We start from the raw sequence: 14,286 nt of genomic DNA on the forward strand, positions 1-14,286 counted from the left end.
CGCCCCAACAGATCCACAGATGATGCAATCTCAATCGCACTGCACACTGCCCTTTCCCACCTGGACAAAAGGAACACCGATGTGAGAATCCTGTTCATTGACTACAGCTCAGCGTTCAACACCATAGTGCCCACAAAGCTATTCACTAAGCTAAGGATCCTGGGACTAAACACCTCCCTTTGCAACTGGATGCTGGACTTCCTGACGGGCCGCCCCCAGGTGGTAAGGGTAGGCAACAACACATTTGCCACGCTGATCCTCAACACTGGGGCCCCTCAGGGGTGCGTGCTTAATCCCCTCCTGTACTTCCTGTTCACCCACGACCGCATGGCCGACTCCAACACCATCATTAAGTTTGCTGACGACACAACAGTGGTAGGCCTGATCACCGACAACGAGACAGCCCATAGGAAGGTGGTCAGAGACCTGGCAGTGTGCCTTGGCAGCAGCTAATGGGGATCCATAATAAATACAAATTGCAGGTGAAGGAGAGGACAGAGGAGAAGTTAATTCTAAATTCAGCCGTTTGGAGATTGAAAAGATCACACTTTATGGAGTGTTTTTCTTTGAGATAAGGGGTTTGGAGTGGCCCAGACTGCGCAAGGAGAACACATGGGTCTGGGAGGACATCTGTGATTGTGGGAGAGGGCGCAGCCTGCTGACCATTGTAGAAAGCATAAGCTGCAATACAGATGTATTACTAAAACTATCACCAGAGTAATAATAGGAGTAGCAGTTTACATAACCTGGACCCAGGGGTAGACATAACATAGTAAAATTAATCCAGGACTATCCATTTAGTATGATATGTTACGTTTTGTATAGTATGTATTAATTTGTGAATATGCATCATCCATTTTGTATGATACTTTACAAATAGCAATTTCTTGTGGCTAACATTAGCTAGGCTAGGAGTTAGAGGATAAGGTAGGGTTAATGTTAGCTAACATGCTAAGTAGTTGCAAAGCAGCAAAAAAGTTAAGTATTTGCAACGTTCCTAACTTTCTAAAACGCTGAAGTTGTCCATGATGAGATTTGAACACTCAACCTTTGGGTTGATAGACGTTCGCATTATATGCCCACCCATCCAACCATGGGTTGCAAGATGTTCGCGTTATACGCCCACCCACCCATCCAACCACCCCACTTTCATTTTTACCTTAACTAACCATACCAAACGTAACATATCATACTAATTTGAGTGTCCCAGATTTACATTTACTATGTTGCGTCTAGTCTATGAGACCAGGCTGGTTTACAAGGTTTAAATATGATCAGAGGCAATACAAAATACCACTCTCTTCAGTCTTTTGGATGGGAAATAATGTTGCATACCAAATAAAGCAATTGTTATATAATCCTATCACTAATAGGTTGGTAATAAATCAAAGATAACACTGGGGCTTGTTTTTTAACCTTATGTCCAGTATCCTTGCGTATGACCAGGTCTGTATACTGGGCCTGGCTATAAGCCTGTGGTTTGTTTCCCCTGAAAGAAAAGGATTTTATCAGTCTCCAAACCTCACAATAAAGCAGTAAAACAAGTAGGCTACTGAACTTAAATGAAAATCCTAGTCACAAAAAACTGAGATCATGATTCTTAATTTATTGACAAGATCAAGTTGCTTTAGCTCTCAAAGAATCTTCACAAAATACAAAGTACATTAGAATCTGATACTGTGTTACCAGCAATAATCACTTTGGCACTTTTAGGAGCTTCAGCTATTCCTATCATCAACATTTCCAAAAGGAAAATAATATTAGCAGAATAAATATCTAAAAAGTCAACTTATGTTTAACGTCTCATGGCGCTTTCCTCTCTGAGTGGACAATAATGGTCCTAGATGCCATAGATGTATACAGGTTAACTTTGCCTTGAATACACATGTATATAGGTGGCAATGTTGGAATGAGATTTAAAATGTGAGCAGCAACAATGACCGGTCTACTTCACTGTTAACTGTTTGGAATACACTCTGTCATGACAAAACACTGCTTTTCTTTACAAACCATTCCCATGTTCCCACAGGGATCATTGGAATATAACCCACTTTTACACCTTAAAATGATATATTACATACACATAAAACCCATGCAAAAATTATTCAACATCTGGCAGATAAAATTGAGACTCAGGAATGAATGATAAAATACACATGTGAGTGACTGCATTTTACCATACAAATATAAACGTTATGGCTGTTCTTGGTACACACACACACTCATGCCTAGTAAATCACAACGCTAAAAGAAAGATGAATGGAAAGAGAAAAAGATAAGAAAACAATGGAACAGTCTGATGTTTTTACACTGTCCACACACAGACAATCATACAAAGGCTATTTGCAATGAGAGACACCAAACAGACAAAACACAGACAGACACCGTTTAGTGTGCTGTGAGCTGTTTGAGGAGCAGTCCCTGGGTGTGGCCCCACCATCACAATAGCTCTTGTAGGAAGATGCCCATGTGCCAAAGTGCATGGCATTATAAGACTCTGGTGGCAGTGGTGAAGACAGGAAGAGTACAAACCTAGAGCTAAAACCATCCGATAAAGACCTAGAAGAGCATTGGCGTTAACTTAAAAAGGTAGACTCAGCGTTTTAAAGTTGCAACGAGCAGCTTCGCAGATATTGAGTTAAGTGCAATGCAAGACTTTCTTCTCACACAATATCTGCATATCATGCACTGGTGCACTTCACGCTGCTACCACATGGTAGCTATGGGTCCAAAACAGCAGAGAAGTTTAGTTTGGCACTTAAACGGTCTTAGTTGTTACGGATATCGGCCAGGTATGATGTTTACTTCGTGTATCGCCGAGTCTACCTTTAATAATAACCAACTGACAATTGAAAAATGGAATGCGCAAGACTAAGGTCGATACAAGGTCTTGATTCGGTTGTGTAGTAACGATCACACACATTCAAGTATTTTTCACTCTTAAATTTCCCTGATTTACCAGTACAAAATAAATAAGACTGAAGTCATCAGTTCACTGAAACTGGCCCCTTATCGAAAAGCATTATAGTTTGTTATTCTTGTGAGTGATAACACATCCCTTCAAACAGCACTACTTGCCACAATGTGGAAATGAACACACATCACTGTATTGACAGGACACCATCTTGGTACAGGGGACAGTAAAGAAATCCCCTCATCATTGCAGTAGCTCAACACAATCTAGCCGACAGTACAGAGACTCAAACACAAGGCTTCAGACAAGGGTGCCCTATATCAGCCTAATATCCCCTCTGCTTACCTCAGCTATTTCTCTGAAATGTGCACATCATCAATTCTCTTACAAGCATCTGACTAAATCTATGTCATCACCACAATACCACTGGGGATGAGGCTACAGTAGCAAGGTAAGACTAACAAGCTATGTTTGTGTAGCACTACCCCTGCCCAATGCCCATCCATGAATACATACTGCAGTCCCAATAACTATTAACAATAAGAGAAGGGAGCGTGAGTGAGTCAGTGGGATTGACTGTCACACTAAGCTCCCCTCTTGGTTAAAACGATCAATTCAGTCCTGTCCCGAACGTGCGGGAAGGCAGTGAGGGCTCTCTCTTGGCACAGCAACATGCCTGTAGACACTGATCAGGGATCAGTGCTGGGGAGCCCAGGGCCTGTGGTCAGTGGGAGGGGGTTGAGGAACCTGACTGTCCTGAGATCCGGGGTCTGTATTGGGGTCGTTGGGGCTGTGGGAGGGGGGCGAGGCAGCAGTCTGTCCATAAGAACACGGCACATGATCGCCTCCAGGTGTTAAGCAGCTGTCTCCTTGCTGTCTGTACTCCTCTTCCTCCAACACCACCTCTCCCTTCTCCAGGACAAACTTCAGGGTGGGGCCTCTGGCCTCCCCCTTCTCTAGCTCCCCCTCTTCTGCCAGGCGGAACTTGATGTTCATCTTCCCTAGGGGCTTATCTGCTTTGTCTGGAGTAGTGATCAGAAGGGAGACCGAGAGAGAACAAGAAAGAGAAAGACAGGGGGACAGAGGGAGAGAAGGAGACAATGTAAGTGGAAAACATGTAATCTGTTACACCTCAAACATCTAGCATTTAAGTTACAGAAGTGTTTTTTTTCCCATTGAACCCCAAAAAACAATACTAAAGTTCAGAATTAAACATGAGTGAGGTTTTTGGGCTGTTTGACCTTTGCTAAATGTAGAACCCTTCATCCTCATAATGAACCCTCATAGCCAGGCTGCCACTTTTTGGATTTTTTTATTACATTTTACGCTTTATTTAAACTGTTGGCAACAGATGGGGAGACAAGTTCCTGTAGGTTCATGCTCTACAACATTCGCAGAGTACGACCCAGCCTCACACAGTAAGCGGCGCAGGTCCTAATCCAGGCACTTGTCATCTCCAGTCTGGATTACTGCAACTCGCTGTTGGCGGGGCTCCCTGCCTGTGCCATTAAACCCCTACAACTCATCCAGAACGCCACAGCCCGTCTGGTGTTCAACCTTCCCAAGTTCTCTCACGTCACCCCGCTCCTCCGCTCTCTCCACTGGCTTCCAGTTGAAGCTCGCATCCGCTACAAGACCATGGTGCTTGCCTACGGAGCTGTGAGGGGAACGGCACCTCCGTACCTTCAGGCTCTGATCAGGCCCTACACCCAAACAAGGGCACTGCGTTCATCCACCTCTGGCCTGCTCGCCTCCCTACCTCTGAGGAAGTACAGTTCCCGCTCAGCCCAGTCAAAACTGTTCGCTGCTCTGGCACCCCAATGGTGGAACAAACTCCCTCACGACGCCAGGACAGCGGAGTCAATCACCACCTTCCGGAGACACCTGAAACCCCACCTCTTTAAGGAATACCTAGGATAGGATAAAGTAATCCTTCTACCCCCCCCCCCCCCTTAAAAGATTTAGATGCACTATTGTAAAGTGGTTGTTCCACTGGATATCATAAGGTGAATGCATCAATTTGTAAGTCGCTCTGGATAAGAGCGTCTGCTAAATGACTTAAATGTAAATGTACAAGCAAATGGGAGAACAGCAGGAAGCATAGATGCGGTAATTGAACCCTGGGTCTTCAGTGGGGAGCATTATATGTGACTGACCGCTAGACCACAGGCTTTGCGCAGGCCCCCTCTCTTACCTAGCTGTCTTACCTAGCTGTCTCTCCTTGGGCAGCATCAGTACATCTACGTTGTTGTGATCCTCCAGAGCAGAGGTGAGCAGCGCCCCCTCCTGGCTGAACAGGAAAACCAGAGGGATGGTGATGTCAGCCGTGGACCCTCCATCTCCCACCATCTGAAACAGGGGCGTCTCTGCACTGTTACTCCCTTCCCGGTGGTCTAGGAGGGACGGGGAAACATGGGAAATTGAGTTTTGTAGGGATGCAAACTGAAAATCCTTGCTGGGGGAAATGCAGGCTTTAACTAATTAAACAACAAAGAATATGACCGACATGATCAGTCTCTGTGTGTAAAATAAAAGTGGTTCATGTGAACTTAACTCAAAGCCAAAAAATGTAAAGAAAGCAATCCAATGTAATTGTTGCCTAGACTTTACTACACTCACATCTTGAGAAAAAACCCTCACTAATATTGCAGTTAGCCATGACAGCCTTTATAATAGAATGCTTGTGACCACACACATAAATATTGCGCTTGGGGAAAAAAAACATCTTTAAGTAGAAATAGAATTAAACAAACAGGCATTCTATTTTTGCTCTATTATAGTGGCCACTATAGTAGACATTGATCAAGTGCACAAGGCTACATGTGTGCAAAAATAACGTTCACAGAGTAAAGAAAATGACAATCACCCTCACTCACACATTCGTGTTACTGTCAAATTCAACACGACAAAAACAATATCTTTGGGCTACACTGCACATTATTACATTGTACACTTTCTGCCTGTGGACATCTGTTCTACAATGTGCCAGCAGAGCATGATACCCTTTGTAGGCATAATTGATCTCTTTCAGGCAGAGTGTACACCTGGCATACCCCTTTTTATCCACTGTATTGAAAAAGTGAGAAAGAGGGAAAGTGTGATGTGTTCCTTTTCATTTATTTATTTTAATTTAACTAGGCAAGTCAGTTAAGAACAAATTCTTATTTACAATGATGGTCTACCAATAGGCAAAAGGCCTCCTGCGGGGACTGGACCTGGGATAAAAAACATCTATATACCTATAAATAAATACTATATAAATATAGGACAAAACACACATCACAACAAGAGAGACGACACTACATAAAGAGAGACCTAAGACAACAACATACCAAGGCAGCAACACATGACAACACAGCATGGTAGCAACAACATAACAACAACATGGTAGCACCGAGGTTTCAAGTTGGATATTCAACAGATATTCGCGCTTTCAAACCACTTGAGCCATAGACTCCAAATAAGTGTCATTATGTTGGAAAAATTGCACACAACATTGCAAAGGTCTTATTTTCACGATTTGGACATTAATTCGCTTTCCAAAGCTAATAAACATATGGAAAGGTGAGCAGCATTGTGTATTCCTAGTTGAATTGGTTAGGGAGTGTAAACAAAGAACAAACCTTTTTTACATTCGAATTTCAATAGCTCATTGGCCATGTGACCTAATGACTTCAAACAAGGTTCAGAATGTCCACTGACTACCCTTCTAATTTGCACACCCTTTAGTTTGTCCATTTTCATCTCACAAGATTTGACATGAATTTTCAAAATGTAAAATTTCAATAGCTCCTTGCTCATGTGACCTAGTGACTTCAAACATGGTGCAGAATGTACCCTTCTTTATTGCACACTTGTTTGTGTACTGTAAAATCACACGGTGTAACGTACATTTTTTCATAGTTTTAAATTTCAATAGCTCCTTGGTAATGTCAATTACACACCTAAGAAGCGTGCAGTGGATATACACCCATATTGCATAACCTCTAGTTATGTCTCTTCTATATTGTTGTACATTAATATTAGTTTGACAATTAGGGGGTTCAGTCCAGTGTCACGTTTACCCTTTTCTTTAATATTTATCTAAAATGATTGGTAGTTCTAAGTACTTACTCTCCCAGTTTTTTTATTTTTCCACAGTATTTAACAGCAGTACACAATAGGAGAGACAGATAATATCTCCTTTCGTCCTTAATATCAACCACTATAATCTAGTAGTAATTTAGTAGTAGAGGTAATTTCATTTATGCCCCATTCTACACACAGCCTAAATTATAGGCACTGAACCATTTAGGTCTTCCCTGTGGCTCAGTAGAGCATGGTAGAGCATGGTGTTTGCAACGCCAGCATGGTGTGTGCAACGCCAGGATTGTGGGTTCGATTCCCACGGGGGACCAGTACAAAAAAAAAAATGTATGAAATGTATGCATTCACTACTGTAAGTCGCTCTGGATAAGAGCGTCTGCTAAAATGTAAAATGTAAATTTACAGGACAATAATAAAAGTAGCATATAGGATCCAACCCTATCACAGAGTGAATAAATGTAGAGCGTTTGTAGACTAAGAAAAAAATACGAAGTGACAGTTTCATCAGTACGTGCTTAAAGAAAGTCATATCACAAAGATCACAGATGACAGTGCCCACCAAGTCTATGACAATAGAGAATGAATTGTAAGCACCAAAGTGCGTTTGTCAAAATAATATCTGAAAATGTCAGTTGTTGAACATAATACTTCCATTTGCAATAGCAATTTATGCAGTTGAGGAATATTCCATGTACCAACACTACATGTAGGACGGACATAAGACATTCCCACATACAATATTTTTTAAATGTATTTTATTTTTTTATTTCACCTTTATTCAACCAGGTAAGCCAGTTGAGAACAAGTTCTCATTTACAACTGCGACATGGCCAAGATAAAGCAAAGCAGTGTGACACAAACAACAACACAGAGTTACACATGGAATAAACAAATGTACAGTCAATAGCACAATAGAAAAGTCTATATACAGTGTGTGCAAATAAAGTAAGATTAGGGAGGTAAGGCAATAAATAGACAGTGGTGGCAAAATAATTACAATTTTGCAAATAAACACTGGAGTGATAGATGTGCAGAAGATGAATGTGCAAGTAGAGATACTGGGGTGCAAAGGAGCAAAAAACGTTAAATATATATAAATAAAATAAATCCAAATATGGGGATGAGGTAGTTGGATAGGCTATTTACAGATGGGCTATGTACAGGTGCAATGATCTGTAAGCTGCTCTGATAGCTGATGCTTAAAGATAATGAGGGAGATATGAGTCTCCAGCTTCAGTGGTTTTTGCTATTCGTTCCAGTCATTGGCAGCAGGGAACTGGAAGGAAAGGCGGCCAAAGGAGAAATTAGCTTTGGGGGTGACCAGTGAAATATACCTGCTGGAGCGTGTGCTACGGGTGGGTGCTGCTATGGTGACCAGTGAGCTGAGATAAGGCGGGGCTTTACCTAGCAAGGACTTATAGATGACCTGGAGCCAGTGAGTTTGGCGACGAATATGAAGCGAGGGCCAGCCTACGAGAGCATACAGGTCGCAGTGGTGGGTAGGATATGGGGCTTTGGTGACGAAACGGATGGCACTGTGATAGACTGCATCCAATTTGCTGAGTAGAGTGTTGGAGGCTATTTTGTAAATGACATCGCCGAAGTTGAGGATCGGTAGGATAGTCAGTTTTACGAGGGTATGTTTGGCAGCATGAGTGAAGAATGCTTTGTTGAGAAATAGGAAGCCGATTCTGGATTTAATTTTGGATTGGAGATGCTTAATATGAGTCTGTAAGGAGAGTTTACAGTCTAACCAGACACCTAGGTATTTGTAGTTGTCCACATATTCTAGGTCAGAACCATCCAGAGTAGTGATGCTAGGCGGGCGGGCAGCGATCGGTTGAAGAGCATGCATTTAGTTTTACTTGCATTCTGCATTCAAGAGCAGTTGGAGGCCACGGAAGGAGAGTTGTATGGTTAGTTAACACAGTGTCCAAAAGAAGGGCCAGAAGTATACAGAATGGTGTCGTCTTCGTAGAAGTGGATCAGAGAATCACCAAGAGCGACATCATTGATGTATACAGAGAAAAGAGTCGACCCGAAAATTGAACCCTGTGGCACCCCCATAGAGACTGCCGGAGGTGTGGACAACAGGCCCTCCGATTTGACACACTGAACTCTATCTGAGAAGTAGTTGGTGAACCAGGTGAGGCAGTCAATTGAGAAACCAAGGCTGTTGAGTCTGCCGATAAGTTCCTAACTTCCCTGAAAAGTTGCATATCGCGGGGGCTATTCGATGCTAATGCAGTACACCACAGGATGTTTTTGTGCTGGTCAAGGGCAGTCAGGTCTGGAGTGAACCAATGGCTATATCTGTTCCTGGTTCTACATTTTTTGAATGGGGCATGCTTATTTAAGATTGTGAGGAAAGCACTTTTAAAGAATAACCAGGCATCCTCTACTGACGGAATGAGGTCAATATCCTTCCAGGATACCCGGGCCAGGTCGATTAGAAAGGCCTGCTCGCTGAAGTGTTTTAGGGAGTGTTTGACTATGATAAGGGGTGGTTGTTTGACCGCGGACCCATTACGGACGCAGGCAATGAGGCAGTGATCGCTGAGATCCTGGTTGAAGACAGTAGAGGTGTATTTAGAGGGCAGGTTGGTCAAGATGATACCTATGAGGTTTGCCCGAGTTTACAGATTTGGGGTTGTACCTAGTAGGTTCCATGATTATTTGGGTGAGATTGAGGGCATCTAGCTTAGATTGTAGGACGGCCAGGGTGTTAAGCATATCCCAGTTTAGGTCACCTAACAGTACAAGCTCTGAAGATAAATGGGGGACAATTAATTCACATATGGTGTCCAGGGTGCAGCTGGGGGCTGAGGGGGGTCTGTAACAAGCGGCAACAGTGAGAGACTTATTTCTGGAAAGGTGGATTTTTAAAAGTAGAAGCTTGAACTGTATGAGCACAGACCTGGATAGCATTACAGAACTCTGCAGTAGATTGCAACTCCACCCCCTTTGGCAGTTCTGTCTTGGGGGGAAAATGTATACACATACATAGAGGCATTTTTCAGCTATGATTTTACCACTCAGAATCCAAAATGGATATGACAATGGGGCCAGCACAGGATGTAATACACCCTTACAACAATCTAGTTTTTGATCTTCTTCACTTCTTATCTGGTAAACTGCTACTATGTGTCAAGAAAAGAGCCCCAATTAGGGGTTAGTGTACTCCAGTAAAAAAGGGCTGGTTTAGATTAAAAACTATTGCCCTGTGTCCCCGTTCATAGGGGCATGAGAGACTCGTCACTGGTAGAATTGAGTTGGCACTTTATTGGCCAAAACACCCACAAGGTTGAGATTACTCATGGACAGTAATTAGTAAAAAAAATAAAATGTTTCACTGAGTCTTCTAACAATTCAAGAATAGGATCCAAAGTGTTAGGAAATATTTGTTCCCATAAATACAAAGGAGGACGGTGCCAATTGAAAGTCAAGGGGAGTGTCTCTTCTCATACCTCTGGCACTTTAGTCAGACTGCCAGACTGTGCACCACAGAGCCAATCAGGAGAGAATACATATAGGTCAACGATGCCAATTGAAAGTCAAGGGGTGTGTCTGTGCCTTTTGGATTACTCTCTCTTTAAAGAGAACCCCCGTGGTTCAAGTCAAGAGCTACCCTTCCCCTTTCCGTCTGCTCTGCGCATGTCTGAAAGTGACAGAGCCAAGAGAGTTTTCACAGTATGTCATAAAAAATGATTACACATGAATTTATGTAAAATGCTAATATCTATAAGATCCAGTACAATAGAATAACTAAGAGCTGAATTTGAATGCAGCCTGTTCCGATTCCTCCTTCTCTTTCTGTTCAGCAGGGTCAACAAAAAACACTTGGCCTGATGGTTCATGCAGATACTGGGGAAGCAATATAGAAATGTATTGATCCCTTAAATGATTTTACTATTAAATGACCCATATCACAACCCTCATACCTCTTCACAAAAATGTACCTAAATCAATTTTGGAAAAAGGATGCTGAACCTTGTTTGAAGTCACTAGGTCACATGACCAATGAGCTATTGAAATGTAACATTTTGAAAAATTAATGTAAAAACGTGTGAGATGAAAATGGACAAACTAAAGGGTGTGCAATATAGAAGGGTAGTCAGTGGACAATCTGAACCTTGTTTGAGTCCAGTAGGTCATTTGACCAATGAGCCATTGAAATTCAAAATTGTAAATAAATCATTTAAAATAGTGCGAGATGTAAAATCAACAAAAAATAAATGTGTGCAATGTGTGTCTATGCCATCGGGTTAGCTAGAACCAGTTTTGAAAGTGTTAGGAGTAATGGTTAGATAGCTATTGAAATTTGAAAAATTTGATTTGTCACCATGTTGACGGTCCCTAACTGCTGTTGGTGAACATAAGGAAAACTACAGGCGAATATCCGTCAAATATCCAACCTCAAACTGTCTTTTGACTCATTCCTCTCTGCCTCCTTCTTTCCACTCCTCTCCTCTTTTGACCTCACCCTCTCACCTTCTCCCCCTACTAACAAGGCAGGCAATACGCTTGACCTCATCTTTACTAGATGCTGTTCTTCCACTAATCTCATTGCAACTCCCCTCCAAGTCTCCGACCACTACCTTGTATCCTTTTCCCTCTCGCTCTCATCCAACACTTCTCACTCTGCCCCTACTCGGATGGTATTGCGCCGTCCCAACCTTCGCTCTCTCTCTCCCGCTACTCTCTCCTCTTCCATCCTATCATCTCTTCCCTCTGCTCAAACCTATCTCCTGATTCTGCCTCCTCAACCCTCCTCTCCTCCCTTTCTGCATCCTTTGATTTTCTCTGTCCCCTATCCTCCAGGCCGGCTCGGTCCTCCCCTCCTGCTCCGTGGCTCGACGACTCACTGCGAGCTCACAGAACAGGGCTCCGGGCAGCCGAGCGGAAATGGAGGAAAACTCGCCTCCCTGCAGACCTGGCATCCTTTCACTCCCTCCTCTCTACATTCTCCTCTTCTGTCTCTGCTGCTAAAGCCACTTTCTACCACTCTAAATTCCAAGCATCTGCCTCTAACCCTAGGAAGCTCTTTGCTACCTTCTCCTCCCTCCTGAATCCTCCTCCCCCTCCCCCCCCATCTCTGCGGATGACTTCGTCAACCATTTTGAAAAGAAGGTTGACGATATCCGATCCTCGTTTGCTAAGTCAAACGACACCGCTGGTCCTGCTCACACTGCCCTACCCTGTGCTTTGACCTCTTTCTCCCCTCTCTCTCCAGATGAAATCTCGTGTCTTGTGACGGCCGGCCGCCCAACAACCTGCCCACTTGACCCTATCCCCTCCTCTCTTCTCCAGACCATTTCCGGAGACCTTCTCCCCTACCTCACCTCGCTCATCAACTCATCCTTGACCGCTGGCTACGTCCCTTCCGTCTTCAAGAGAGCGAGAGTTGCACCCCTTCTGAAAAAACCTACACTCGATCCCTCCGATGTCAACAACTACAGACCAGTATCCCTTCTTTCTTTTCTCTCCAAAACTCTTGAACGTGCCGTCCTTGGCCAGCTCTCCTGCTATCTCTCTCAGAACGACCTTCTTGATCCTAATCAGTCAGGTTTCAAGACTGGGCATTCAACTGAGACTGCTCTTCTCTGTGTCACGGAGGCTCTCCGCACTGCTAAAGCTAACTCTCTCTCCTCTGCTCTCATACTTCTAGACCTATCTGCTGCCTTTGATACTGTGAACCATCAGATCCTCCTCTCCACCCTCTCCGAGTTGGGCATCTCCGGCGCGGCCCACGCTTGGATTGCGTCCTACCTGACAGGTCGCTCCTACCAGGTGGCGTGGCGAGAATCTGTCTCCGCACCATGCGCTCTCACCACTGGTGTCCCCCAGGGCTCTGTTCTAGGCCCTCTCCTATTCTCGCTATACACCAAGTCACTTGGCTCTGTCATATCCTCACATGGTCTCTCCTATCATTGCTATGCAGACGATACACAATTAATCTTCTCCTTTCCCCCTTCTGATAACCAGGCGGCGAATCGCATCTCTGCATGTCTGGCAGACATATCAGTGTGGATGACGGATCACCACCTCAAGCTGAACCTCGGCAAGACGGAGCTGCTCTTCCTCCCGGGGAAGGACTGCCCGTTCCATGACCTCGCCATCACGGTTGACAACTCCCTTGTGTCCTCCTCCCAGAGTGCTAAGAACCTTGGCGTGATCCTGGACAACACCCTGTCGTTCTCCACTAACATCAAGGCGGTGACCCGATCCTGTAGGTTCATGCTCTACAACATTCGCAGAGTACGACCCTGCCTCACACAGGAAGCGGCGCAGGTCCTAATCCAGGCACTTGTCATCTCCCGTCTGGATTACTGCAACTCACTGTTGGCTGGGCTCCCTGCCTGTGCCATTAAACCCCTACAACTCATCCAGAACGCCGCAGCCCGTCTGGTGTTCAACCTTCCCAAGTTCTCTCACGTCACCCCGCTCCTCCGCTTTCTCCACTGGCTTCCAGTTGAAGCTCGCATCCGCTACAAGACCATGGTGCTTGCCTACGGAGCTGTGAGGGGAACGGCACCTCCGTACCTTCAGGCTCTGATCAGGCCCTACACCCAAACAAGGGCACTGCGTTCATCCACCTCTGGCCTGCTCGCCTCCCTACCTCTGAGGAAGCACAGTTCCCGCTCAGCCCAGTCAAAACTGTTCGCTGCTCTGGCACCCCAATGGTGGAACAAGCTCCCTCACGACGCCAGGACAGCGGAGTCAATCACCACCTTCCGGAGACACCTGAAACCCCACCTCTTTAAGGAATACCTGGGATAGGATAAAGTAATCCTTCTAACCCCCCCCCCCCAAAAGATTTAGATGCACTATTGTAAAGTGGTTGTTCCACTGGATATCATAAGGTGAATGCACCAATTTGTAAGTCGCTCTGGATAAGAGCGTCTGCTAAATGACTTAAATGTAATGATGTAAATGTCTTTACCTCGGTCATGATAGCAGCACAAAACATGCCACAGTGTCTCCTGATCCCTCCTGTCTCAGCCTCCAGTATTTATACTGCAGTAGTTTGTGTGTTGAAGGGCTAGGGTCAGTCTGTTATATCTGGAGTGTTTCTCCCGTCTTATCCGGTGTCCTGTGTGAATTTAAGTACGCTCTCTCTAATTCTCTCTTTCTCTCTCTCTCGGAGGACCTAAGCCCTAGGACCATGCCTCAGGACTACCTGGCATTCCTTGCTGTCCTCAGTCCACCTGGCCGTGCTGCTGCTCCAGTTTCAACTGTTTTGCCTGCGGCTATGGAACCCTGACCTGTTCACCGGACGTGCTACC

The 14,286-nt window shown here is 44.5% G+C and overlaps 1 protein-coding gene across 2 annotated transcripts in view; it reads right to left on the reverse strand.

Annotated features, from left to right (window-relative positions):
* Positions 1-1,586: 1,586 nt before the first annotated feature.
* LOC115159661 (ER degradation-enhancing alpha-mannosidase-like protein 3) overlaps positions 1,587-14,286 on the reverse strand; it is a 32,361-nt gene continuing 19,661 nt past the window's right edge. The window contains exons 19-20 of one of the 2 annotated variants that reach the window (XM_029709599.1): positions 5,122-5,307; positions 1,587-3,936 (exon numbers count right to left, since the gene is read on the reverse strand). In XM_029709599.1, the coding sequence (XP_029565459.1) occupies positions 3,611-3,936; positions 5,122-5,307 (512 nt within the window). In that variant the 3' untranslated portion in view covers positions 1,587-3,610. Of the gene's footprint in view, positions 3,937-5,108; positions 5,308-14,286 lie in introns of both variants that reach the window. The other variant, XM_029709600.1, reaches the window with a different exon arrangement.

Source organism: Salmo trutta, chromosome 23 (genome assembly GCF_901001165.1).
Source record: "Salmo trutta chromosome 23, fSalTru1.1, whole genome shotgun sequence".
NCBI lineage: Eukaryota > Metazoa > Chordata > Actinopteri > Salmoniformes > Salmonidae > Salmo > Salmo trutta.